Genomic DNA, 25,704 nt, shown 5'->3' on the forward strand with positions numbered 1-25,704 from the left:
GGAGTGAATACAACATATGCCCAGTCCCAAATTTTCTCAGAACCGCATGCTCTGTAATGTCCAGCCATCTCCTGGACAGTTCAGAAAAAAAATGTTTATTTGTTCCTCTAAAAACACAAAAGCACATCACAGCTTACTGACTTAACTGGGATAAATACACACTTTCATTTAAACAGCAGTTGGCTGGTTTATAGTAAAAATAAAACAAATTAATTAACATTGGGACATGGATTATGTGATGCCAAGTAAAAGGAATACATTTAGAAAGGGTGACAAGAATATAAAAGTGAAAACACGCATCTAAAAGTCTAAAACTTACTCCAGCAAGGTACATGCTTTGTTCAAGATGGTTTCTGTCACCAGTCTTCCTTTTTCCAGCAATGGCTGACTTTCCCTCAGTTAGGAACTTCCACAGAACTATCAGATGTACTTCTGAGGGAATTCTGTCCCAAAAAATTTAAAATTCTGTTCCACACAAAACAATTCTGTGCACAATTATTTTAAATTTCTGCAAATTGTGTCAATAAATAAATGTAGAGGCTCCAGCAGGGCAATGGGGAGTGCAGGCCACTGGCTGCAGAAGAGTGGGAGAGGACCTCCCCCCAACCCTGACACAGAACAAGGGCCGGACCTGCTTGTCAGGAGGGTCCAGGTGCAGGGCGGGGGCTCACTGGGGTGGGGATTCGATGGGCCTGTTTAATGGGGGAGCCCCAGCTGCTGCTGGGGGAAGTGTGCATGCTGGGCTCTTGCTCCCTCCCATTCTCCTATCCCCTTTTCCCCATTCCATCCCCCTTCCCTATTGTCCCTTCCTTTCTCCCAACTGTCCCCAACCCCTCTTTCCCCTGTCCTATCCCACCCCACTTCCTACACCCCACCTCCTTTGCTCCACTCCCCTTACCCTGCCCACCGCAGGAACTCACTGTTGTACAGAAAACATGGCACCCAGCACACAGAGCCAGGAAAGACAACCAGCACTAGGACCCAGGAGGTGGTGTCCAGCTGCAGAGTCAACAAGACTGAGCTGCTAGACAGCTCTGCATTTGCAGAAATGGGGGGCGCAGCAGCATGCCCCAGCCCCATCTCCCTCCCCCTGCAGTGATTTACCTCTCCACCAGCCTCTCCAAGCACTGGAAATGAGGCACTCGCGCTTCTGGGGAGGGGTGTGTGACCGCTTGTGGCTTTCCTTTACTTCCCTATTATTTTCTACTGGGAAGCAAACAAATCTGTGGGGGTACATGACACCTTATAGTTACAGATTATAACCATAGTGTGTTGGGCTACACTGTACTGGTCAGGCCAGCTGAATCTCATTACCTGATACCAGTGAGATCCTTACCTTCTGGCACTGGGATGCTCTTAGCGTCATGTCTCCCACCTTGCAAAGATGCAAGAAGGTTAGCTACTGGCTTTACTTGGAGACAGCAGGTGAGAGCACTCTTTCGTGAACATGCATCTGGCACCATATTTTCTTTTCTCTTTAAACAGAAGAAACCTGTTTTGTCACCTTAGTAGGTGCTCTTACACTCTCCAGGACATACTATCAGAGAGTATCCATAATTTCACCTACCGAGTCATTACAAACATTTCATAGTGTCATTAGTGACAAGTGCGTTATAAATGATATATTACATCATCTTTTAAATAAATATCATGACACCAGTATTTGATGTAATGAGTATGTCAGGCCTGACAAGTAGCAGACACAAAGCAGTGAACCATACATGGGTATCTGTGTCAACTGTGCACTGCAAATGGTTGTCTTTACAGTTATTAGCACTCAACTGTGAGAAAGGTCAGACTTTCAAGGAGTCTGCACCCAGCCTTGCTAGAATGAGCACCACATCCTGTGCTCAAAAGAACTCCAGCCACTTTTCTGTCATATGCAAGTCTGAGGAGAGTTATTCCTAGTCAGCAGGGACCTGATCCATTTACAATTATTTTAATGCATGTTGAATTAGGCACTAAATAAGGTTTCACTGGCTAAGATTTTGAAATAGATTTTGATGTTACACTGGACTCATCCACTTATTCATTTTTCCATGCTAACTTTTCAGTCTGGGCATCCAAGATTTTGCCTACTGTAGTTTACAGCATATAATTTTGCAGACTAAGGTAGATTTATTGCAAAGCTTTTGTTGCTAATGTTGCTCAAGGCACTGGTGAAAATAAAAGCGAACACCACTTCACTTTATCACCATGAATTTCCATTAGTCTTTTAGTATTCTGAGTTTCTGACTTTGGACAGAGGCTCATTTGACTACTCATTGTATCTACTGAAGGTCTCCTATTTCACCAACATGTTATTTGGTTTTTAAATTAGGACTAGCTAATGCAATCGTAAAAACCCCAATTTTTACTTTAACATTTTTAGGCTCTTGTGTTTTATTGTTATTCTGTATCACAAAGGTAGAAATTCAGACACTCATTTACACTTACAGTAACCATGCTATAAAGTTGGATTTCCTTTTTCCTAAGGAGTCATTTTAAAATAAGAGATGAAAAATGTTTTTTAAAACCTGTTTAGGTCAGATTTTGCTTTCTGATGCATGAAATAGTGGAAATACTACACAGTGAAAGGCTTGTTAAGAAATTTTGCTATCAAATAAAAATTATGTTTTAAAATAAAAATTGCCTAACAACTCATTAGAGTTTGAGGAACTCCAAAAAAAAGTCATGTCACATCCGATTATTCATTTGAAATCTCAAACATTAAAACACTGGTTTTTGAAACACACCTAAAGGGACAGGTGTGATGTAACACTGAACATGGTTGCATCCCCTCTGATAATGACTCCTTCTAGGGCTTTGGGAATTCTTTTAACCTCAATGCATCAGCTTCTCCATTTGTAGAAAGGAGACAAGATGACTTAAAATGGTTTGAGTGAATCCATAAAGCAAACAAGAAACATCTGAAGGGATTTGGTTGCTGGTGAGCAAGCATTATAGACTGCATGTTTGAATAACTATCAGACCTACAATCAAATGAAATGCCATTGTTGGGTACTGTGAGACCCACCTCTTCCAAATTTATACAATGGATGATTTTACTTGTATCTGTCAAGGGGGTGCTGCAAGGTTAAATAGATAATGATTATAAAGCATTCTGAACTTGAGAAGAGCTAAGTATTATTACAAAAACAAATAGAAGTTACAGAAGTGGGTTTGTAAAGGTCATTGTTAAGAATCTATTGAGATTACGGTGAAGTAAAACAAGCTGGTGAAATTATTTTCTGTGCTAACAATTAAGCGTTGTGAAGAGATGCTTGAGTTAGAGAAATGGTGAAAGGGAGTTTATTCACAAACTAGAATTGTATACATTTCTTGTCCAAGAAGTGAGTCTAGAAATTCAAGTATACTGCCTAAATGGGCAAAGAGCTAAACTGCTTGTATAGAAATATATTGTTTAAAGCAAGAGACGAACATTCTGGGACTGATTCTCATTATCTCTTCCTTAAACAAGCAGGTGAGCTCCTTGCCCATTTAGGTAGTAAACTTGAATTTCTAGACTCATCACACCAGAAATGTTTAAAATTCTTGTTCTTTAATAGCTGAAAAGTCATGCAATTTCAGTAAGTTTCTAAGTTTCCTCCTTTCTTCCTGTAATACTGAACACCCTGGAAGAATATTAACAAACGAATTTAAATAAGTTCCTTCAAAACTATTATTCATTTCCAAAGAGGTAAACAATTATCTGTCTAGGCCTTTATGTTAACGTCCTCATTAGAATGTTCATTTCAAATTAAAAGTGTGTTAGACTTCTGAAATTCAGGGTCACAACTGGAAAGATGTTTGATGTTTAAGAAAGCATGTAACAGCGCAAACCAATTTCTTGTTGCAGTGACCATCTAGAGTCATCATGCCTTAAAGAAAATATTAAACATGGCTTCACCTTTCCAGTCAACTTAAATACCCAACTTGAGACTTTTTATACATTCTGGACCATGAGAGTTATTAAAATAGCATGCCCTAAATTCAAGTGGTACTTGGAAAATATTTTATGCCTTTATCCTGTAAATAAATAAGCCAGTATGGACCCTTATATCTGCACAACCTTAACTGGTTTGTAGGGTCAGGCCCTAACTGCTCACAGGTCTGCACAGTCCAACAATTAGAGTTAATTTAACTTCTCACCTCATAAAACTATACAACTCTTTGAAAAGAGTTTTACGAGTCATTTCAAAATGTCTAGCCTTATTGCCAGCAGAGGCACTGAGCTCACGATTGTAACTGGGCCAGCCACCTCCCTTATGCACCCTACATTGCAGCCTCCTGCTGCTCTTTATAGAGCAATTACCGTAATCTCTCCCAGCTGTGACTCATTCGGTAATCAGGTTTGGCTAGCCCCAGCCCTCCAGAAATTAAGGGGAAAACCCCCCTGATACAATCATCCCAGTGTAGCATCAAAGCAAAAAATTCATAAACCAGTTTCAATCTTGCTTTTTTCATCCTGATACTTTTACAATTGCAATCTTAACCCTTACTATTTAAATCAATTGTAAAATGTTTACTGGAGTGACACAAATGGAGGAGATACATAGCAGCGGCTTCAGGATGGTAAGTTATAGGGGGTTCAAAAATGTATTTATCTTTAATTATTCTAAGCTTTTATTTTTAAACCATGTTTACTAATTATAATGCATATTCATATTATTGCTGATTTTTTAAAAGTTATTGAATAGCAAAAGTAATAGATCTTTCCAGCTGTGCAAGTTAAAGAACCAGCTTCATAAGGATATATTTGAAAACAGAATGAAACCAAATATCTTGACAAATATACTTTAATTACAGGACAACTGGAGATGATACAATTCTAACTGAATCTCAGAGAAAAGGAATGGTGATTTTTCCCCATCATCCTTCATATTTGACCTAACGGTTCAACTGTTAAACTCAGCATTTCCTGTCAAAAGTCAATGCACAGTCAAAAATATGATCTTTTCATAACATGTGAATTGCCTTTTGTTTCTTGCAAGTAGATGTCTTCTTCTTTCGCATTTTACTTCAGAGCGGCTTTAAAGATGTTCTCAAACAAACATTCCATTTTATCTTCTCACTCTCTACAGTCAACTGCTGCTATAATCAAAGATTCCAATGTTTTCTTACAAATTTATTTTAACAAAGCAGGCACAAATTCAGAGAAAAGATCAATAAGTCCTGCAGCTTCAAATTCCTTTTGTATCTCATCCAAAGTTGAATATTCTTTGACTTCAAATGCCTGAAACCTACATTGTACAAGAAAACACATGAATATGCCTAGATTTGTCACAATGTAATCATCAGTTCGGTTGCTTTTCTATCTGCAATAATACTAAATTATACCTTTTATGCTCGCTCTGTACTTTTGTTTCACACAGCACACTAATCATTTTCTCTTTGCATTTCTTTCCGCTTGAGTCCACATCTACTTTAGAGGTTTTCTGAAGAATCAAGTATTCCTAAATGACAAAAAAAAAAAAATCAGAGTATGCTATAACATCTTGGAGGTATACTTAGAATCACAGAATATAGAACAGGGATAGGCAACCTATGGCACGTGTGCCAAAGACAGCACACGAGCTGATTTTCAGTGGCACTCACATTGCCTGGGTCCTGGCCATTGGTTGGGGGGGGGTTTCTGCATTTTAATTTAATTTTAAATGAAGCTTCTTAAACTTTTTAGTAACCTTATTTACTTTACATACAACAATAGTTTAGTTTTATATTATAGACTTATAGAAAGAGATCTTCTAAAAATGTTAAAATTTATTACTGGCACGTGAAACCTTAAATTAGAGTGAATAAATGAAGACTCGGCACACCACTCCTGAAAGGTTGTCGACCCCTGATATAGAATCACAGAATATCAGGGTTAGAAGGGACCTCGGGAAGTCATCTAGTCCAACCCCCTGCTCAAAGCAGGACCAATCCCCAGACAGATTTTTACCCCTCTTAGCTATCCCTCCCCCCTTAAAGATCTATCCACATGCACAGAAACTATTTCAGAATATTCCAAACAAACTTGGAAAGTGCTCATCCCAAGTATACAGAGTCTGATCGAACTTGATAGGATTACTCATAGTGCTTAAAATTAAACACATTCTTAAGTGCTCTGGTGGACTGAGGCTTCACAAAGGAAATCATCATTCTAGCACAGGGGTTCTCAAACTGGTCACAAGCTAATTACATGGGGGGGTCACGAGCTGTCACCCTCCACCCCAAATTTCACTTTGCCTCCAGCATTTATAATGGTGTTAAATATATTTTAAAGTGTTTTTAATTTATAGGGTGGGGTCACACTTAGAGGCTTGCTATGTGAAAGGGGTCGCCAGTACAAAAATTTGAGAACCACTGATCATGTAGGGCCAAGGAGATTAGACACCCAAAAGCATTCACTATAAGCTCATGGCATTCTGAGTGATAGAAACACTTCTGTTATTAATTTTTCACCACATGTTTTTAGTTGGACTAATATTAAAAAAAAAACATTATGAAATGCTTGGAACTGCCTCAGGAATGAGACAGTGAGGGTTGATAAAATAAGGTTCCAGTCCCAGGATGGTACCAATTTTGATACCAGAGGGAAGTCTTAAACCCTTCAGGACATGGGCAGTGACTGGGTGGGAAAATACAGAGTAGACATCTATTGGAAAATGAAACATGCTGATGGCCAACAAGTGTACTTGGAAGAAGAAAACAGCAAGTATTGTAAGGACAAGAGGTAGCCCAGTACGTCTGGGGTCTTAGCCTGAAAAGGGGAAATTTCTTGTTGTTTACACAACATAAACCTATTCCACTTCACTTTAATAACAGCCCCTGCTAGAGCACTTTCTACTGCTACTCAGGATGTCCTGGCCTTAACATGAAAAAGCCTTCTCTAACTCCAACAGCTTCCAAATACCATGTCCTCAGATGAAGCATGACTGGGTTGAGAAGGCGTGTTCATTCTTTGTCCTGGGTTAGTAGCTGATATATAAGGGGAAGGCAGAGAGAAGGTCAGGCCGATAGTTGCAGAAGCATTGGGTACAAGACTTGCCAGCCTCAAGCTGGCACTATAAGGATGACTTGCGTTTTGTCTAGTCAACAATCGAGGTAAGAAATCGGGGAATGTGTACAAGACTCCCAAACATTGTATAAGAAACATGTCACCCAGAAAGCCCAAGCTACAACCACCTCTGGAACAGAACTCCTTGCACTTATGATTCAGATAGGACACAAACAGGTCCAGGGATAGAAGACCCCATAACTGGAGCACCACCTACAGAGTCACATCATGCAGCTCCCACTCAAGTTCTGTGGAGAAACTTCTACTCAGACAATCTGCCAGGTGTTATGGATCACTGGAAGGTGGATAGCAGTTAGGGTAATTTGCATGGGAATACACCAGTCCCTAAGGGCAATGGCCTCTGTGCAGAGCAGAGAGGAGTGCGCTCATTGATATAACAGCCTGCCATAATGTTATCCAACAGTAGTTGAACTGACTATCTGCAGATGCCAGAAAGGAATTGTTTGCAGGCCAATCTGACTTCTGTTAGCTCCAACACACTGAAATGAGGCATAGATCCCTGAAGGGACCATGTTCCTGGGACCACCCGACCCTCCAGAGGTGCACCCCCAACCTAAACAGGACACAGCTGTTGTTACAGGCCTTGCTGGGAGCAGTAGGTTGAATGTTACCTGCATTACGCACACCCTTGCTCTGTCTTCCCATGAAGTAAGGGAGGCTAAGACCCTTTGGGAATCATATCAAGCAAGTCAAGACTGTACTTGCTTGGAGTGTAAACCGACTGTAACCAGCGTTGTAAACATCTGAGATGAAGCCTCATAAATGAAGTCACATAAGTGCTCACAACCATATGACCCACCAGTGTCAGGCAGGATCGGACAGACATTCTGGAGCTCCAAAGAGTCGTATGAGCCTGACGATGGAGAGGAAGAAGTTATCTGGCAAGTATGCTGTAATAGCACCCAACTTTGCCCCAATGAATTCTATCGACCATAAGAGTTTCAGGGTGGACTTTTCCAGGTTCACTCTGAGATCCAGCATTCTGGTTGCATCTCATGTTTCCTGGTAAGATTGCACATTAGGTGTCAGTCATCTAGGTATGAGTAAACCATTGCCTGTTGCCAGTGAAAGTGAGCTGCTATCACCAATAATACTTTAGTAAACATGCACACTGCCATCAAAAGCCCAAAGGTGAGGACCCTGTATGGACAATGCTCAGGAATTTGTGTGCCAGCTGAATGCCTATATAAAAGCAGGCATCTTTGAGACTGAGGGCTGATAATCAATTGTCTTGATCTAGTGATGGGATAATAGATGACAGGGTCACCATCCTGAACTTTACACAGTGGATAAACTTGTTCAGTTCCCTGAGGTCCAGAATAGGTCTCCATCCTCTGTTTTCTTGTGGACAAGAAAGTATCTTGAGCAGAATCCCTTTCCCCTTGCTGCTGAAGGTACTAGTTCTATTGCCTCCAGTTCAAAGAGCCATTTTCCCTCATGCAGAAGAATCCTCTGGTGAGCGGGGTCCCTGAAGAGGGTGGGAAGGTGGATGAGGTGGGGCAGGGAACAGAACTGGATGATGTACCTTGAGGAGATGACCTCTAGCACCCATTTGTCCACTGTGATTTCTATCCAGACAGATAAGTAGTAGGAAAGTCAGCCTCCAGAGGGAAGGGAAAAAGCAGAGCAGTTGTGTAGCTCTAGAGGGATAGCGAGGGGAGAGAATCTTCTGTGACTTTGTCCTCTTCTCGCTCTGATGACGTGGTGATTCTAAATTCCCTGCTGCACCATGACTATCCCAAATCCTTTCAAGTCTTAACAGAACGGTAGTCACTTCAGATTCCTCTGGAAGAGGTCCAGGAAGCATAACACAAATTGCTGGACATTTTACATAGTTTAGGTCCAGGCAGAATGGCTCTTCCTATAAACAAGGCCATCCTTGAACCTGCCAAGGCCTTCAGACATACAGCGGCCATAAGTCCATCAGTGTCCAAGCAGGCTGAAAAAAAATATTTTGTACCAATGAATGGGTTAGAATACTTATTCTTTCATCCATCTCCCAACTCCTTGATGGTGTCAGTGGCCACCAAGAATACTAGACAGAAACAATCCAGGTCTAATCTGCATGAGAAAGATGCTAAGAGGCCTGACCTCTTTGGGAGAAGGGAGTATTTCTCAGCCTGCCTACAATTCTGAGTTTTCTGTCTGGGCTGAATCCTCTCAAGGAGCCTCTCTGAGCAGGGTGTCTATCGTAGTCCTCTTCCAATTCCAAAGTTTCTGATCCTGGATCCTGTAGGGGAGCCTTCAGTACCAGATGAGGCAGAGATGGCCTGCTTCTATTCGCTAACAGTATCGAAGACAGTCTAGCTCAAATCCCTGCATGAGGGCAGGGATGGAAAAGTGTACTGAACTGATAACTGGTACTGGCTGGAGTCCTGGTTCCAGCCATTAAGGCCTAGAAAGGGGGCAGTGACTCTGGTTCCAGAAGCAGTAAAAGGTCTTCTAGACCCAGGAGGCAAACTGGAGTTGATAGAGATGTCTTGACGCTCAGATTTCCAAAGAAGATGCCCTATCCAACAGTACCAACAAGGATTTTGTTGCTGAAGAAGCAGCCCTGGTACCAGTGGATGCTGTGGTTTTTGCCCTTAGAAGAAGTCCTGCTATGTAGCACAAAGTATGCAATGACTTGGTATGGAACAGGGACTTCTGCCTCTTTTTAGAGGACTTGGATGGGGAACCTTCCCTCTTGTCCTTATGAGAGCACTTATGTCTCCCCCTTCCCATTCCCCTTCATCCCCATCTGCCCTGGCCCTGCTCTCCAGAGTCTCTCAGAGTCAGGGAATTGGGAGTGGGGAAGCAGAGATCTTGGAATGACTCAGAACTGAAGAAAAAGAAGAAGAGGGGCCATTCCTGCCTTCTTCAGGCAGTCATATAGGGGGTCTCCCCACTAAGAGGTTGCTCCCGCCTTCATGGCTTACTCCATCAGGAACTTGCAGCACCAAAACTTCCTGGATTGTTTAGTCCTATTCATGAACCACCTACAGATACTGCACCTGGAAGGGATGTGCTCTTCCCCCAGGCAGTACAGACAAGTGTTGGGATAGTCTGTGACTGGGAATGACTTGTAGCACATATCATAGGTCCTAAAGCTGAAGATCCTTGCCATACTTCCCACAACTGTTGGAAGGCTGGGGCAGGGCAGATATGGAAAATGGCTCCACACCTCAAAGGGGGATTCCCAAGGGAACCAACCCTTAGAACTCTCTCCTAATGAACTAAATTAAGAAAACTAACTATGAAGAATTTTAAAAGTATTTTGAACAGGAAAAAGCTGAAGTAGTAAGCACAAACACTGAAGCTCCATCCTAGAGCACAAGTGGTAAAAAGGAATTAAGATGGTGGTGGTCTGCCAACCCCCTTTATTCCCTTGGTGAAGAGCACAACGAAAGCTGTGGTTCACGCACAGACCATATGGATGCTGCTAGAGAAACAACCCCAGCCCTCAGTGCATGCACAACCTGAAGGAACAAAAGTGCACCGCACATAGGGGCAAACAATCAAAGAACAAATAATAGTTCCATTCCGCGGAGTGTAAGTCTATATTTTTAAGGTGGTGGTTACTTTTCGCAGATATCGTGAACTCATAGTCATTTTACATCAGGGATTGGTAACCTTTGGCACGCGGCCCGCCAGGATAAGAACCCTGGTGGGCTGGGCCAGTTTGTTTACCTGTCACATCTGCAGGTTCGGGCGATCGCAGCTCCCACTGTCCGCAGTTCACTGCTCCAGGCCAATAGGGAAGGCAGGAAGCTGTGGCCAGCACATCTCTTGGCCCGCGTCGCTTCCCGCAGCCCCACTTGGCTTGGAGCATGGCCAGTGGGAGCCGTGATCAGCCGAATCTGCGGACATGACAGGTAAACAAACCGGCCCGACCCGCCAGGATGCTTACCTTGGAGAATCATGTGCCAAAGGCTGGTGCTACCTCTTTTATATCATATTCTTCCACACCTCTTTACCAATGGAAAAAACAACTTCAAAGTTTGATCAAAACACAGTATCTTTTTGTAATTTTCCAGTCATTTTAAGATATCCCCCCCCTTCCACCCCTGCAAGTACAAAACTCCTATTGGCCTTAGAGATGTTTTGTTTTGTTTAAAAAAAAAAAAAGAATTTATAATCCAAGACTTTTCAGATTAGTGATGATGAAAGATGAGGTAAAGACAGCCACTGAAAGAAAACTGGAGCTTGCAGGAATAAAGAAATGATTGGGTCTATGTATACCCCTAATGATCAGTCAACCTGCATCCAAAACTGGTAATTTTAGAAAAACAAACACAAGGTATTCTATTCAGACACACAGCTCTCAGCAGTAAATCAATTTGACTAGTCAACATTCAATGTTTTTGCACCTTAATGCTGATTCTGTCTCCTTGCAGAAGAATCAGTATTATCTTGCCCATAAACATCAGTCTTCCAGTCAGCCTTAGATCTGAAGTCCATTTTTCCACAGTTTTGACATATTTTGTCTTAGCTCTCATGTGATCTAAATGCAAAAGGATAGTCCATATACCATCCTCTGTACTTATGCATCTTGACAAAGTACATTTTTCATTGCAAACTGAAGTTTCTGATTGCCCAATGATGTGCTTAATATTCTGTTGTATCCAGAGGACCAGCTCATGTACCATGGGTTCAGAAAGATGTCTCTTGGCTTGCTCAAGTAATCTTTCCTTCACATCCTTACACTGTGCCCTTGTAAGCTGTTCTGAATTAATGGAGATATTCGGCAGGCTTGAGGGATAACTGATCGGCAAGTGAAATGACAGCTTTAACAGTATATCTGAATCCAAAAGTCCTTTCACGCTGGTTTGAATTCTTAATGTGATTCCATCTGTCTCTGGAAGGCATCCAAAAATAATCATAAACTGCATATAAATTACAAACTTCAGTAGCACATAAGTAAGTTAATACATTATTTTCTTTCTTAAAAAAATCAATTCAAGTGACCGATACTCTTCACAGAAAATTTCTGAAGTCTCTTACAATTTGTGACTTAAGCTGTAAGTCTCTTGCTTACATGGAATCCTGAATAAAATATTTGCATTACATTCTAGAAGAAAGTTATTAACATTCTAATAAAGAGAGTGACAACTTTTTCCTTCTTTTAAGTCTTGACAAGTCAATAACACAAACGATTTTCTCACAAGTAACACATTTTTACCTGGGGAGCAACAATGAGGTCAACTGAAATAAAGATTTTTTCAAAAGCTCTCAGCATTGTCTTAAGTCTGCTCCTACCAAAGCTGATAAGAGTTTTACCATCAAATTCAGTGGGAGTGAGGTTAGGCCAATGGTGAGTACTTTTGAAGATTCCACCCTTAAAGAACAGTTCAACACTAAAAATAACACTGTGGGATTCCATGTTCTCAGCGACTTCCAGACCAAATTTTCTCAATTTACAAGTTAAAAAGTGTTTGTAAAAACAAAACAAAACAAACAACTCACAAACCTCTTTCTTGGATTCAAAAGTCAAGCTTGGCTTGTGGCTCATCGTGAGTAATAAATGTTCTGAAGGCCAAATTCTATCTACAGTTATACTTACGCAAAACTATAGTCTTCAGTATAGTTGGACAGTTAGGCACCCGAACAACTTTAACTCTGCTATGTAGTGACAACATAAGAAAACAATATTGAACAGATCTTCAAAAATCAATTTAATCTCATCTGGACTGACAAACACTAAAATACCTCTATCATAATCATATGATTGTTGGTTGATGTCACTACAGGGAAGAGTTAAGATTGTTTGAGTATCCTAACTGTGTGTTTCCATATCTTAACACATTTAGATTTCTTTAAAGTTCAACTTTAGCTCTGAATATTCAATGTTTACAACACTTGGTTTGGGAGAAAAAAAACAACATTTCTGCAGTGCATTTTTCCCAAAATTACTTGTACGTATTCTCAATCTTAACTCCCTCAAAATAGTTTTTTGCTGGTTGGCTGGGTGGGTTTGGTGGAGTTTTTTTTGGCCTGGAAATATTGCAGAGTAAAAATCATACTTAAAGTGTTATAAAGAGACTTTTCTAGTAAGTAATATACAGAACATGCTCCATGCTAAAGTTGTGATAAAATGATGCCATGCTAGAGATGGGATAAAATGACTCTCAGCAGCATTACAGTTTGATTCCCACAGAAGTATAAAACTGTCACATAATAAATCATATAAACAAAGGCAGTAAAATTGGAAATTGCAAATAGATTTATTTCTATTACAAAACTCTTTTTTTGATTAAGATATGGCTCAAAGAGAAATAAAACAAAACTTAATTACATAAAAAGAGCGGACAAAGACCTAATCTGGCTACACAGTAATAAGAGAAAAAGAGGATATTTAATAAAAGAAATTCTCCTTCAGATCATCTCTATTTCAACCTTTTGATGTATTCCAAATACTTCACCCAATTTCTTTAAAACGTTACTAAAATGTCAAGTTGTTTTTTAAAATGAGGGCAAGAGGAGACAGATTTGAAAGGCAGAGTAAAGCTGACTTAAGTTTCAGATGAATTCTTCTGAAGTGACTTGCCTTCTCAGCAGCCTTGTTTTACCTTCCCTTACATGATAGGCAGTTTAAGAATGTCTAATTGTCATTGCTGATACTGCCAAATAACTTCAGTGCCCTCTATAAAATAACAGTTGAGCCCTGTTTAATAAGTGAAACAACCTGAAAATGATTTGGATACTCTTTTAAGAGATCAGCCAGAGTTTTGTTTCCAAAGCCTCATCCTTGTTCATATGAAGAACCCTCTGTAACACTGTAGTCTAAAATAAAATAAAATAACCAAGCCCTTCATACCGAACGATCAAACATTAACATTACATTCAGAAAGGTCTCCAAACACACTCAGTCATCCTCATTCTGAATAAAAACACAGCGCCAAATCCACCAGTGGCAGCAGCAGATGCAAATCCATTGAATTCAGCTGAATTGCACCAGCTTATGCTCACAGTTTGTTTGGCACTTCAGTACTAATACTAGAATTTTTAAAAGTGCCTGCAGACATTAAGGAATAGTTTTTAAAGGCATTTAGGCATCTAACTCCCATTTAATAGCCCATTCCTCGTTCACATTCAAACAAGCAAATTTAGTGTTCATGAAAGGTGCAGGTTGAGAGCAGATTAAAGTCTCCATATCTATGCCTATCATAGACACATCCCGGCTCTCCCTCTACAGGCAGCAGCCCACTGGCCAAGCAGCTGTTGACCCAGAACCCTGCCAGTGGACCTCAACCCTGACCTAGAGAGATTGCTTCTCAGGGTAAGAGATTAGTTCAGCATTCATGCCCATTCAGTCCTTGGCCTCTCTGCTGAAATTGCCCATTATTATTATTAGTTTTATTATTGTGCAAAGTTTGTGTATAGTTTACATTTGTTTGCTCTCCCTCTCTCTCTGTATACATATAATTTCATAAAAGTTAACAGGGAAAAATACTTGTTCCATAGTAGCACTGGGCTAGGCTCTGTACATACATATACACATCAGACAAACCCTGCTCTGAAGAGTTTAGTCTAAATATTATAACGTGTAATTACAATCTAAGTAACTGTGATGGTTGTTTTGTATAACATGGACACCTGGTCACTCAGAACTATAATGAGACCATCATTTTGTCTCTCACACATCACTAAATAGCAATCAATGGTAATTACCACCTTTGGTCAGACTCAAACTAGTACACTACAGAAAAAGGGCTCTATATTCCATTTCCAATCTTTGAGTCACATAGTCCTCCCCACTCTGCTTTCTTACTGAAACCATTTATATTATATTCATAACAAAGCATGAGAGCTCATCATTAATATCCAAACTCCCTGGGCTGACATGGAAGGGGAGGAATCCTCACATAGTCCACATTTCTCCTATGGAGTCTCTATACAGCCTTCTCATTGGGGAGAGGACAGGAAGATCCATCTAGCAGCAAATTCTCCAGCTTTACCACTGGCCTCCCCGTGTCCCCAACATCTTGTGTACTGTCACACAGATACCTGGCACATACTTCAGCTCTGAACTGCACATAGGATAACCTGCACAACCTTCTCACTCTAGCCTCTGTCAGCACAACAGGTGCATTGCCAGCAAAGGTGAAGGCTGTATTTGCGCGTAACAGTACTAAGCATTTTTATATTCCTCTCCTTGCACTATCTTACTTAACAATGTTGCCAGTGAATTTTAAAACTCAGACACTAAAATCAACTGGAGAAAAATTCATTTCCTGTTTAATTACTGCAACAGAAAAAGATGTTGCCTTTCTGGTAATCCTATCATGTTTTTTTCACTAATTTGTGGTCCCAGATCTCACAGTCTCAGAAGTAACTGATAGGGAGACAGACAAGCCAATTTTACTCCTCTAACAAGAATCTCATGCTGCAGCTATCACATCCTTAAATCTGCAACAATCTCACACCTTTCACTGTGGGAAACACATTGCTGTGATGGTGAACTAATCTGAAAGCAGCAGCACAGCAGCAACTCCACAGGTGTATTGTTCCGAACCATCATGAAAAAGGGCATTAAAAACCAGCCACATTCATTTATGTCTGCTGGAGGCACTTACTTTTAAACAGAGGACTGGTGCAAAATCTTTATGGTCTTGGAATTAAAAAAAAATCTAAGTATATTTAAGTTGATTTAAGCATGATATTGGCCCTTTTATACATTCAAGTTGCAGACTGCTTGCAGCACAAAGACAGCAAATGATCAGCACCCTTCACAAATGGATTCTACAGAAACTATTCCTATGCTCGCACAAACTACAGCACCTGAGCTGACTTCATATTAGAATGTGATATCTGAAATAAGGAGCAGCATATTACCATTCTGATGAAATTTAATGTGCTAACAAAACTGAACCCAATACAGTTTTTTTTAAACACATTCTCCTTACCTTTTCCCCCTACACCTAGTAGCATGCTTATCAGTAAATTCAGATCTGGAATACTTCAGATTTTTTTTTTATGTTCCATGTTAGCCAGAGAGATCCCCTCCTCCCCTGCCGAAAGACACTATATGCAACACATACATTCCATTTTTAACTCAGAAACTACATACAAAAGTACAAGCTTTGAATATGTACATATATTTTTATTGCAAGATTATTAAAACTAGAAAGACGACAGTGGATTAACCAGTAAATTATGGAGCTCTATTGTAATACTAATCCTTTCAAAGAGGCATGTAAAGTAATTAGCTCATTTAAATTAATCAATATATCATTTTTAATAAGAAACATCTTTTGCATCTTAAGAACATCGTTAACCTTAGAAAGCTAGTGGTTTTAGTCTACCAAAAGTGACATGGTAAGTGAGGGGATATCTTTTAATGGACCAACTTCTGTTGGTGGAAGACACAAGCTTTCAAGCTACATGGAGCTCTTCTTTAAGGCATCCACACAAAAACTTGCACCAAAACAACAAAGACATAAATTAAAACCAGTTAAGTTATTTCAGTCCAAGTACGCTTGTAGATAAACTCCAAGGCTTGATCATGGTTTGGGCATAAAGCTATGGTCTTCTTTAAACAGGGTCCTGCAGCTCTGATTATAACTGTAAGGTAGGCCCCTTTCTATCACTCCAGCAGATCTTCATGTGGTAAAAATGGCCCCCTGAGAATATCCTACATGTAGGGGCAACCCTGGCTGCTCTAACAGAACTAGTATAATAGCTCTACATTTACCCTGCTCCCAAGCCTCCAGCACAGGGGCCTGACCAGAGTGCACCACACTATGGCTATTCTCTGCTTCCCCAGGACCCACAGGGAGCCCTGGAAACAGACCATTAATTACAGAAGCCCTGAGGATGGTCTAACTTACACCAAGCAGACCCCATGCAGTTCAAGAATATGGAGAACACAAACATGCACAAAGATACTTTTGATTGCTGCATCAAGTGTAGGGTGGGAGTGATTGAGATTCAGGCCCCATGTACATAGTGATAGCTACCATCTATTAAACATTATACAACCCTGTGTGGCCTCCAAGCCTTCTTACTCATCTCAAGTATAACTGCTTATCAGGTTAGTTACACTTTTCTACTGGCAGGTAGCAAATTCTGATTAGTGTCATTCACCTATTGTTATTTACTAAATGCAGGTCCAATGCTGGGAACTAGAGGAGATGGCAAATTGTGACAGGAGAGTGACACTCATTAGAATTTGCCTTGTGCCAAAGATGCAAACAGTAAAAATGCATGGTAGGAAACTGGCAGGCAAAAGACACCTTTCTGAATTTGCTACCACTAATAAAAGGCAAGAGATTAAATGAGTTATTTACAGTAGCATTTTTTGTGATGGGAAAGCATGCAAAAATAGATTAAGCTGTCAGAATTTTCTATAGGAAGCAAATTCTGATAGTGATGCATTTTATAATGCTGCAGTCCAGAGAAGCTAAGTATTTCGCCAACATATTGGATGCATATTTTATTGGCATTAGTACTGTTTAGTAGTCTAATAGTGAACTTCAGCAAAGCACCACAGAGGAGTCTAGGGTTCTTCAGAGGTGGCTGGCAGCAGAAAAGAATGCTTAGCTCAGCTCACAAGCAGATGTTAGGAGACAGGTAGGATGCAAGGGTAGTGCTTGCTGTGAAGGTCCATTATGGAAAGGTTTTTAATTTTCATAGATTCTAGAGACCTCTTGGATCATCCAGGCTATTGCCCTGACAGCACAGACCCGGAGAGAAAGTGCATCCAATATTAAACTGATAATACACCCGATAAAAAAGGAAAATCATTAAGGGGTATGGGAACAGCTTCCATTTGAGAAGAAATTAAAAAGATTGGGACTGTTCATCTTATAAAAGAGACAGCTAAGAGGCAACATGATAGAGGTCTATAAAATCATGAATGGTATGTATGGATAAAGTAAATAAGGAAGTGTTTTTTATGACTTCACATAATACAAGAACCAGGGGTCACTCAATTAAATTAACAGACAGCAGGTTTAAAACATACAGAAGTATTTCTTCACACAACACACAGTCAACCTGTGGAACTAATTTCCAGGGGATGTTGTGAAGGCCAAAAGTATAAGTGGGTTTAAAAAAGAATTAGAAAAGTTGACGGAGGACAAGTCCATCTATGGCAATTAGCCAAGATGGCCAGCAACACAACCCATGCTCTGGGTGCCCTAAACCTCCACCTGCCAGAAGCTAGGCCCGGATGGATCACTCTGTAACTGTCCTATTCTCTCTGAAGCATCTGGCACCAGCCACTGGCGGCAGGCAGGATACGGGGGTAGAGGGACCGCTTGCCGATGTTATAAGCCACAGAACAGCAAGGAGTTAAAGGAACAAGGTACCAATTTTCCAGGGGAGAAGACCCCCCAAGGTATCCCTTAGAACTTGTCTGACAACGCTTACCACAGACCAGTGCTCCATCCTGCACAGGATGGGACTCCTGAACTCAGGACAGACTTGGCAAAGGTCTGCCTAGAACTGGGAGAGAAAGGGGGCGCTATGCTGAATACTGGCCGGATTAGACACCCACCACCTCTGCCCCTTCACTGACTCGCTCACCCACCCACTACAACCCATAGGAAATCCCCAACACGAACCGCTAAGGAGCCAGGTCAGTAGGTAGGGAAGGAAAAGAGGCGAGAAGGGGGGGGGGGGCTTGTTAGGAAGTGCTGCCTAGCCGTCAGGGGCTACTGGCTGCTCGGCCTCGGGCAAAGTGGCATCTCTGCGGGGCGGGGACCAGGGGGCGGGGACATAAACGCTGCCAGGCGGCCTGACCCAGCCTCACCCCACGGGACACGCGCAGGCCGGGGTCTCCGAGCTCCCCGAGCAGGGTCTGCGCTGCTGCGGGGCGGGGCGGGGCGGGCCATGGGGGCAGCCGGCCGCCTCCAGAGCCCTGCAGCCGGCACAGCAGCCTCGCCTGCGGCCGCGACAGTCACCTGACACGGCCAGCACCGCGCACTCATCCCGCTGGCAGTAAATAGCCATTAGGGCCGACAGCTCCTCCAGGGCCAGCGCCGACATGGCGCCCACCACCCCCTGCCAAGCGCTCCGCTGCCTGCCGGGGCGGGCTGCACAGGCCGCTCCCCCTTCCGCCGTCACTAGAACGTGCCTCCGTCCTGCGGGGGCGTGAGCCGGGCCCGCAGCCGCCAGGGGGCGCCCCGGTCCCTCCCTTCTTGTCGCAGGTCAGCGATCCCGCCGGACGGAGCTCGCCGCTTCGCTCGGCACGTCACCGCGCGGGTCTCGGTGCAAGGGCCCGCTCCACCAGAGGGGGGATTCCAAGGCAACGGGCTCGCTGGCCGCACAGCGCCTTCCATGGCCCTTGTTTGGAACAAACTAGCTCGCGTGTTACGTGCTTAGCCCCGCTCCGGGCGGTGAGGCCTAGGGCGTGCGCGGGTCCCCTCCCAGCCGAGCGGCTCAGTGAATTCCACAGCGAGCAGCACCAACACTTGTCCTTAGAAGTGCCGCCTCGTGCTTAGGGTCACGGACTGTGTGAGCCGGTTCCTGCTGTCAGTTTTCAGCGCTGCCACCTTCTTGCTGTTGGCCTTGGATAAATTCATTGACCTCTTTGGGCCTCAGGCTATTCTTCTAAAATGGGGATTAAAAAAAAAAGTATCAACCTCACAGGAGTGTCGTGAGGCGTAATCAGTTAACAAAGCTAAACAGTAATAATAAAAATAAATAGTCAACGGGGGGGTTATAGCGTTTCTCTGGTAGCAAATCCTATAGTTACATTTCCAGTGAGGGGGAATAGTACTGCAGTGCACCTGGCACTTTTGCCTCAGAGATTAAGTGCAGTCTGGGAATCTTAAACTGCTCTGACATCCGATATCAAGCAGCCCACTGGTGTCAGTGAATGCTTTTCTAATTGCCCCCATCTGAATGACACTTCCCTATATTTAATGCTGAACCACCTGGGCAGAGACAGTCAGTTTTCATAGACTTATTTCCTTTTTTTTTAATGTTGCCTTTAATCAACATAGTGAAAGCATTAACAAAATTCTTCTAAGCCCATTAATTCCAAATATTATTGTTTGTATTGCATTGGCACTTAGTGAACCAAACCATTATGCTATACTATATAGAGAGTACCTGAAGAATTTACAGTCTAAACAGACAAGGTGGGAAAGTTATCTTCTTTTTACAGATGGGAAACTGAGGGGCAGAGAGAGGAAATTACCTGTTCAAAATCACACAGCAAGTCAGGGTAGAGCCTAGAATTGAACCTACATCTCTTAAATCCTAATCTAGAACCTTCATCACAAGACCATCCTTCCTCTCTAAGAGTTGAAGTCTAGAGAAGGCCCCTCTAAATTCTCTCTCATAGATATAAATCCAATAACTCCAGATAACACCAAGATAGTATGATGAACAATAAGATAGCATTAAATATTGTCTGTATCTAAAAGTTCCCAAACTCCTTTGTGGCAGGATCTTATAAAGACTATACAGAAACTGACATCAGTGCGGCCCTTTCTTACTTTAATTAAAATTTTATTTTAAAAGCAGTTTTTGAAAACTGCAAAATAAACCTGCCGCTATTTTTAATTCCTTAAATCCTGTTAAAATAATAAAGAAATTGGGAGGCGAACTGCAAATGAGTGAAATAGTGTGAAAAAAAAACAGGACTGAAGCTGTCAGAAGAGTTGCTAGGTAGTTCCTGAAGCAGGAAAGCGTCTGTGGAAATTAGCCTTAAAATCGCCCTATTCTGTTATTAAGAACTTTCTTGCCACCAGTTTTTTTTCCCTTTTCCTAATCCACTTTGCATATTCCATTTTACATGTTTAAATAAAATAAGTCAATGTAAATGTCTTTTAAATTGACACTATCACAAGACATTGAGGTCCCCATGAATAAGTTACTGCACTCTGACATTTGGAAGTCATCAAATAAGACAGGATAATGTCAGCCTGATATTTCTCATAGTATGAAAATATCAGCTTCATGTCAAAGATCTAAATTCCATCTTAATGTAATAAATTTTCTTGTATTCACAGACTGGTGAGATTGCCAAACATTTAAATGTGAAATGAACTTCTACAGTACAGCCAAGCCTTCATAGTCTGTTATTATTAAACTGTAAGTCAAGATCTCTTTTCCTCTTTTCAAAAAATTGTTCAAACATTATGATGTTTGATAGAATATCATTAACTGCACTCCCTTCTTTAAAGGGATGCTTTTCCAGCAACACAAGAGAAATAGTGCAAAATTCCTCAGTTCTTTTAAGTCAGTCTATCTTAAAACAGCTCTGGCATCCTGTCATAAAATGGATTTTACTCTGACGATGCTAATATTTTCCACACACAGTGTATAGCATTTGGGCCTTAATACATAAACACCAACAACTTTGACAAGACTCTGATCTTCCCAGGGCTGTTTAAAAAAAGGAATTGTCCTACACTGTGATCACCTGCCCCAACAACTTAGAGGCTGCATCATCACTCATTATTGTGAATACATAAAGGGCATTTTAGACCTCTGTTCCCCCAAATTATTTGACTTGAAGAGGAACCCACAGCAGAGCAGCAGGAACCCAGCTGGAGAGGAAAGAGCAGCATGGAATGTTGCACTCCATATATTTACCACCAGCTTCTCCACTTATTCTCCATGCAAGCTGCCTGTACAAAATTGAAAGGAGGGTGGCCTTGCTACAGTGGACTGCCAGGGAACAGGTGGTCCATGTGTTCCATTTCTCTTTGTAGGCATGCCTAAAAAACGTGTAAAAGAGGGATTTCATTCACTATGCACCAAGTGTCATTATCTTTCCCCTTTTAGGGGTCACTTCTTCAAAGATCTTGATTAGGTACCAATAATAGCATTGTAACTTGGATGGCTGAGATGTGGGGATGAAAGGAGCATTGAGGAGGAAGATTCTCTGTATAACTAGGGAGGGTTCCACTTGGTTTGATCCTGGTTTCCTGCAGGGCCCTGACCTATGTCCCCCTCCCTCTACAGCACAGGCACTAATCACACCAGAATATGGGCTGCTGCTTCAGAAACAGTTCCTCTAATCCTTCCCAACCCTTTGGGAAAATGCTATCCCTTATCTCCTCTCCATCATCTGGTCCCAGTATCTTTTTATAATGAGCACAGATATGGGAATTATTGGACTCTGTTCTGACAAACACATGAGTATAACTATGAGTTCAAAAGGACTAGTCGCCTGTGTAAAGTTACTCGTGCCTAAGTACTGAATCAGAATCAGAATTCACTTGTTGGACTTTATCTTTTAATAATAGCATGGTTGCTTTATGACAACATTGTGGAGTGCTATGCAAACGTGACTAACAGAATAAAGAATGCATTTTTAAGGAAAGCTTTCCATTTTCTCTGATATTAAAAATGCATGAAGATCTCATGTAATCTGTTGTTGGGACAAAGCCAGAGAACATATGGTAAACACATATGGTATTTGTAGTCTTAGCTGAAATGAGAAACCACAAGTTACCTAATCCATCCAGGGTATGAATATATTGCTTACAATTTCCACACAGATGCTTCACCAGTTTAGAAGAGCTTATTTTACAGCTTCAGATGAGATGTCATAACAACAAGCACTTGTAAGTCTCTTTATAACAATAAAGTTACAGATGAAAAACCAACTGCACATTATACATTTTAAAAGAACTTTGATTTTAACTTTAAAAAGTACTTATTAATATCTACCTGACAGACACTGTACTTCTCAATGAACTCAATATACTACTGTATTATTTATGCTGCCATTTATGTTAGGAAAAATAAACCTGTTGTGTACATGTCATTCCCAGACTTTCTAGACAAACATTAAATTCTACTAATTGACAAAACATTTCTTCTTTCACTTTCCCAATTCACACAGTGATTGATATACACCACATTCATTTGTCTACAATAGCATTTGTTGGAAAATCTCCTACTGTTGCATCAGGAATAGTGCAGATCCTACAACCTCTACTGTAGCAATGGTGACAGAGCACAGGCATTTTTACCATATAGACTTGTTCCGTGTAGTATTAGATAACATGGAGTTTTGAGTTAGCAAATGGTCTGTATTAATACTCCCACTGTAACAACTACTTAATGCTAGCTAGTGCAATGGTGGGAGATTCCCAAAAAAATCTAGTACAGACACAGCTATAGAGAGCTAGATGAAAACCTATAAAACTACCCCAAATAAGGCTAACAGCAAGAAAATAAATAAAATGTTTAAATGGACACATCCATGGCAGATGTGAAAAAGATTTAATAAAGAATGAAGGGAGATTTTTCTTTTTTTTTTGCATTCTAAAAATTATAAAGATGAGTTCTGCATATGCATTGTCTCCAGTAGAGCTAGTCAAAATATTTGCATCAAAAAAAATTTGGACAAAAAAATTGGTCTTTTCAAAGCAAAAATGTTGGTAGAAAAATAATTAATTTGAAATTAAAAAATAATTGATGACAAACGGAAAAACACTTTTACAACATTTTTTTTAAAAATAGTGTTTGTTTTTTGAAACTGAATATTTTGGTTTTTGTCAAAAAGGAAACAAAGGATCAAGATGCCTAAGAATATAGAAAATATCTGATGGTATTTGGCAAGATGTCAAGGGCAGGCAAATACACATTAGCTGAATTGATGGGTGGCTGCATTTCAGTACAAGACAAGGGGATCTCTATATATCTCACTGCTACCTCAATTGTTTATATTGTGGTAGTACTAGAGGCTTTAATCAGGAAGCAAGGCTAGGCTAGGCACTGTATACACATCTAGCAGAAAGACAGTCATAGACTCAAGAAGCTTACAATTTAGCTATATGATGACATAGAAGAAGAGAATTAAAACAAATAAAGAGAGCACAAGATAACTGAGACAATTATGATAATCTTGATCAGAACCAGTCATGGCACACTAGCTGCCCAGCTACCACCCTACTGTGCTGTTTTAGACATTATATAATGATTTGTAAAGCACATTGAAATCCTGACAATAAATTCATTATGTAAATATCAGGATTTGTATGGAATAGATGTGCTTGTATGTTGTGCTTTGCATGTTCTGTACTTCTGTATTTTATCAATGTATGTCAGCAGAAGCTATGACAGTAACACAAAAGTGTATTTCATTCCTGTATATAGTTTGTAAAATGCTTTGGTAGCCATTGTGAAAAGAGCACAATACTAATGTAAACTTATGCTTCAGATAATACCACTGTTGCCAACTCTTGCAATTTTATCTCAATGTGCTGTTTATCTTAAAGCTAAATGAGAATCTCAACTTTCATTAAATAATAAATTGCTAGCTCTCATGGTTGCAGAGAAAAGCTTGAAAACATGAACCACATATACACTAAAAGCTAAGAAATTAGAAAACAAAATGAAACCCCCATTTTAAAAAAATCTCATGATTTTTTGAGGATTGACTGATTTTTCAAAAGGTGAGATTGGCAATGCTGTAATATATAGCACTTTTCTACTGTAGGTTTCAAAGAACTTTGCAGAGCTGGGTAAGTATCATTATCCCCATTTTCCAGAGGGCTGATAGTAAGTATGCTTTAGCTCACAAAGCAAGCAACTGTTAGAGCCTGAATCAGAACCCAGGTATCTGGACTTTCAGGCTGGTGCCCTATCAGTTGGGATAAGTTCCCTCACCATGGAGCCATAATAAGAAATCTGTCCTCTCTTTTCCCTTCCTTGTCTGGTTTCTCATTTCTTTCCTTGGATTACTCTCATTGTTTCTTGAGCTTCTTGCCATCAAAGCATCCCAGATTTAACTGCCTGCTCTTACTCTAGCATTTAAATAAATAATTCTCCACTATATAGAATTACGCTATAGGACTTCAATGCCTTCTAAAGGGGACCCATAACAGATTAAAATGGACTTGTGACTTTGATATTTAAAGGCATGAAAGATCAGGTTGGTTGGTTGTTTTAAACTGGCATGTTCTGCTTTTTTACATTACAAATTCAAGTCCTTTTTTAGCCTGAAAGACAAAATAGTAACATCATAAGAGTTAAGAAAATGTAAGCTGAGTAACTGTGGGGAGAAGAGAGTTTTAATCAGGTTGTTTAAATGTTTGGAGTTCTGATGTCTGAGAGCTAACAACTTACATACTCTGTGACACTCAAGATCTCCAGCAAAACTACAGAAGACCTGTGTTACCCTCACTATTTGGAGCTAACATATAGTCCAGTTATCTGAAAAATAAAATTATCTTGAAGGATTTTCAGGTGTACTTTTATGACCTAAAGGGACTTATTTTATGAGAACACACCCCTCCCTTAGTGTTTGAAAAAAGTAAGGCTCTGGCTAGCAAATCTGTGTCTGTGGGACCCATGCCTGAAAACTTGGTGTTTCCAAACCTGTGCTTGAACATCCACGCTGCATTAGAAAGCTGGGCCTCACAACTATGCTGGCATGTCCATGCTGCACTACGCAGACCCATCAAAACTTCTACTTCTGGGGGCTTATCCCAGGATTCCTAGTGCTCTTGCCAGCTGTAGCCCATCTAGGGCTTTGTTCATAATGGTTTGGGGAAGAATTTATCTGTCCAGCCCATTGAACTTGACCAGACGTGGGTTGAGCCCAACACATCCAGCTAAGCCATTTCTGGATCCACACACACAGAGCAGCTGGGAGTCATCAACATGAACCCTGACCCATGGGAGGAACTTATTCAGCTCACAGTCAGTCGTATTTCAGGAATCAGGCAGAGCATCTGAGAGACACTGGCAGTGATATTCGATTAGCCAAA

At 40.9% G+C, this 25,704-nt stretch overlaps 1 protein-coding gene and 1 long non-coding RNA gene across 4 annotated transcripts; one reads left to right on the top strand and one right to left on the bottom strand.

Annotated features, from left to right (window-relative positions):
- Positions 1-4,762: 4,762 nt before the first annotated feature.
- RWDD3 (RWD domain containing 3) lies at positions 4,763-19,551 on the bottom strand. 3 transcript variants are annotated; one of them, XM_030572215.1, is made up of 4 exons: positions 19,101-19,551; positions 11,392-11,879; positions 5,320-5,435; positions 4,763-5,222 (listed from the first exon to the last, which is right to left on the bottom strand). In XM_030572215.1, the coding sequence occupies exons 1-4, from the start codon at positions 19,303-19,305 to the stop codon at positions 5,108-5,110; spliced, it is 924 nt and encodes a 307-aa protein (XP_030428075.1). In that variant the 5' UTR covers positions 19,306-19,551; the 3' UTR covers positions 4,763-5,107. The 3 variants fall into 3 exon arrangements, with proteins under 3 accessions (XP_030428075.1, XP_030428076.1, XP_030428077.1); XM_030572216.1 differs by lacking the exon at positions 19,101-19,551 and adding an exon at positions 18,928-19,082; XM_030572217.1 differs by lacking the exon at positions 19,101-19,551 and adding an exon at positions 15,928-16,045.
- On the top strand, positions 18,476-25,102 carry LOC115656023. The gene is made up of 4 exons (XR_004001561.1): positions 18,476-18,602; positions 20,986-21,067; positions 22,483-22,548; positions 24,432-25,102. It is a non-coding gene; the product is annotated as an uncharacterized LOC115656023 (long non-coding RNA).
- The last annotated feature ends 602 nt before the right edge of the window (positions 25,103-25,704 follow it).

The sequence above is a fragment of the Gopherus evgoodei genome, chromosome 8, assembly GCF_007399415.2.
Source record: "Gopherus evgoodei ecotype Sinaloan lineage chromosome 8, rGopEvg1_v1.p, whole genome shotgun sequence".
NCBI lineage: Eukaryota > Metazoa > Chordata > Testudines > Testudinidae > Gopherus > Gopherus evgoodei.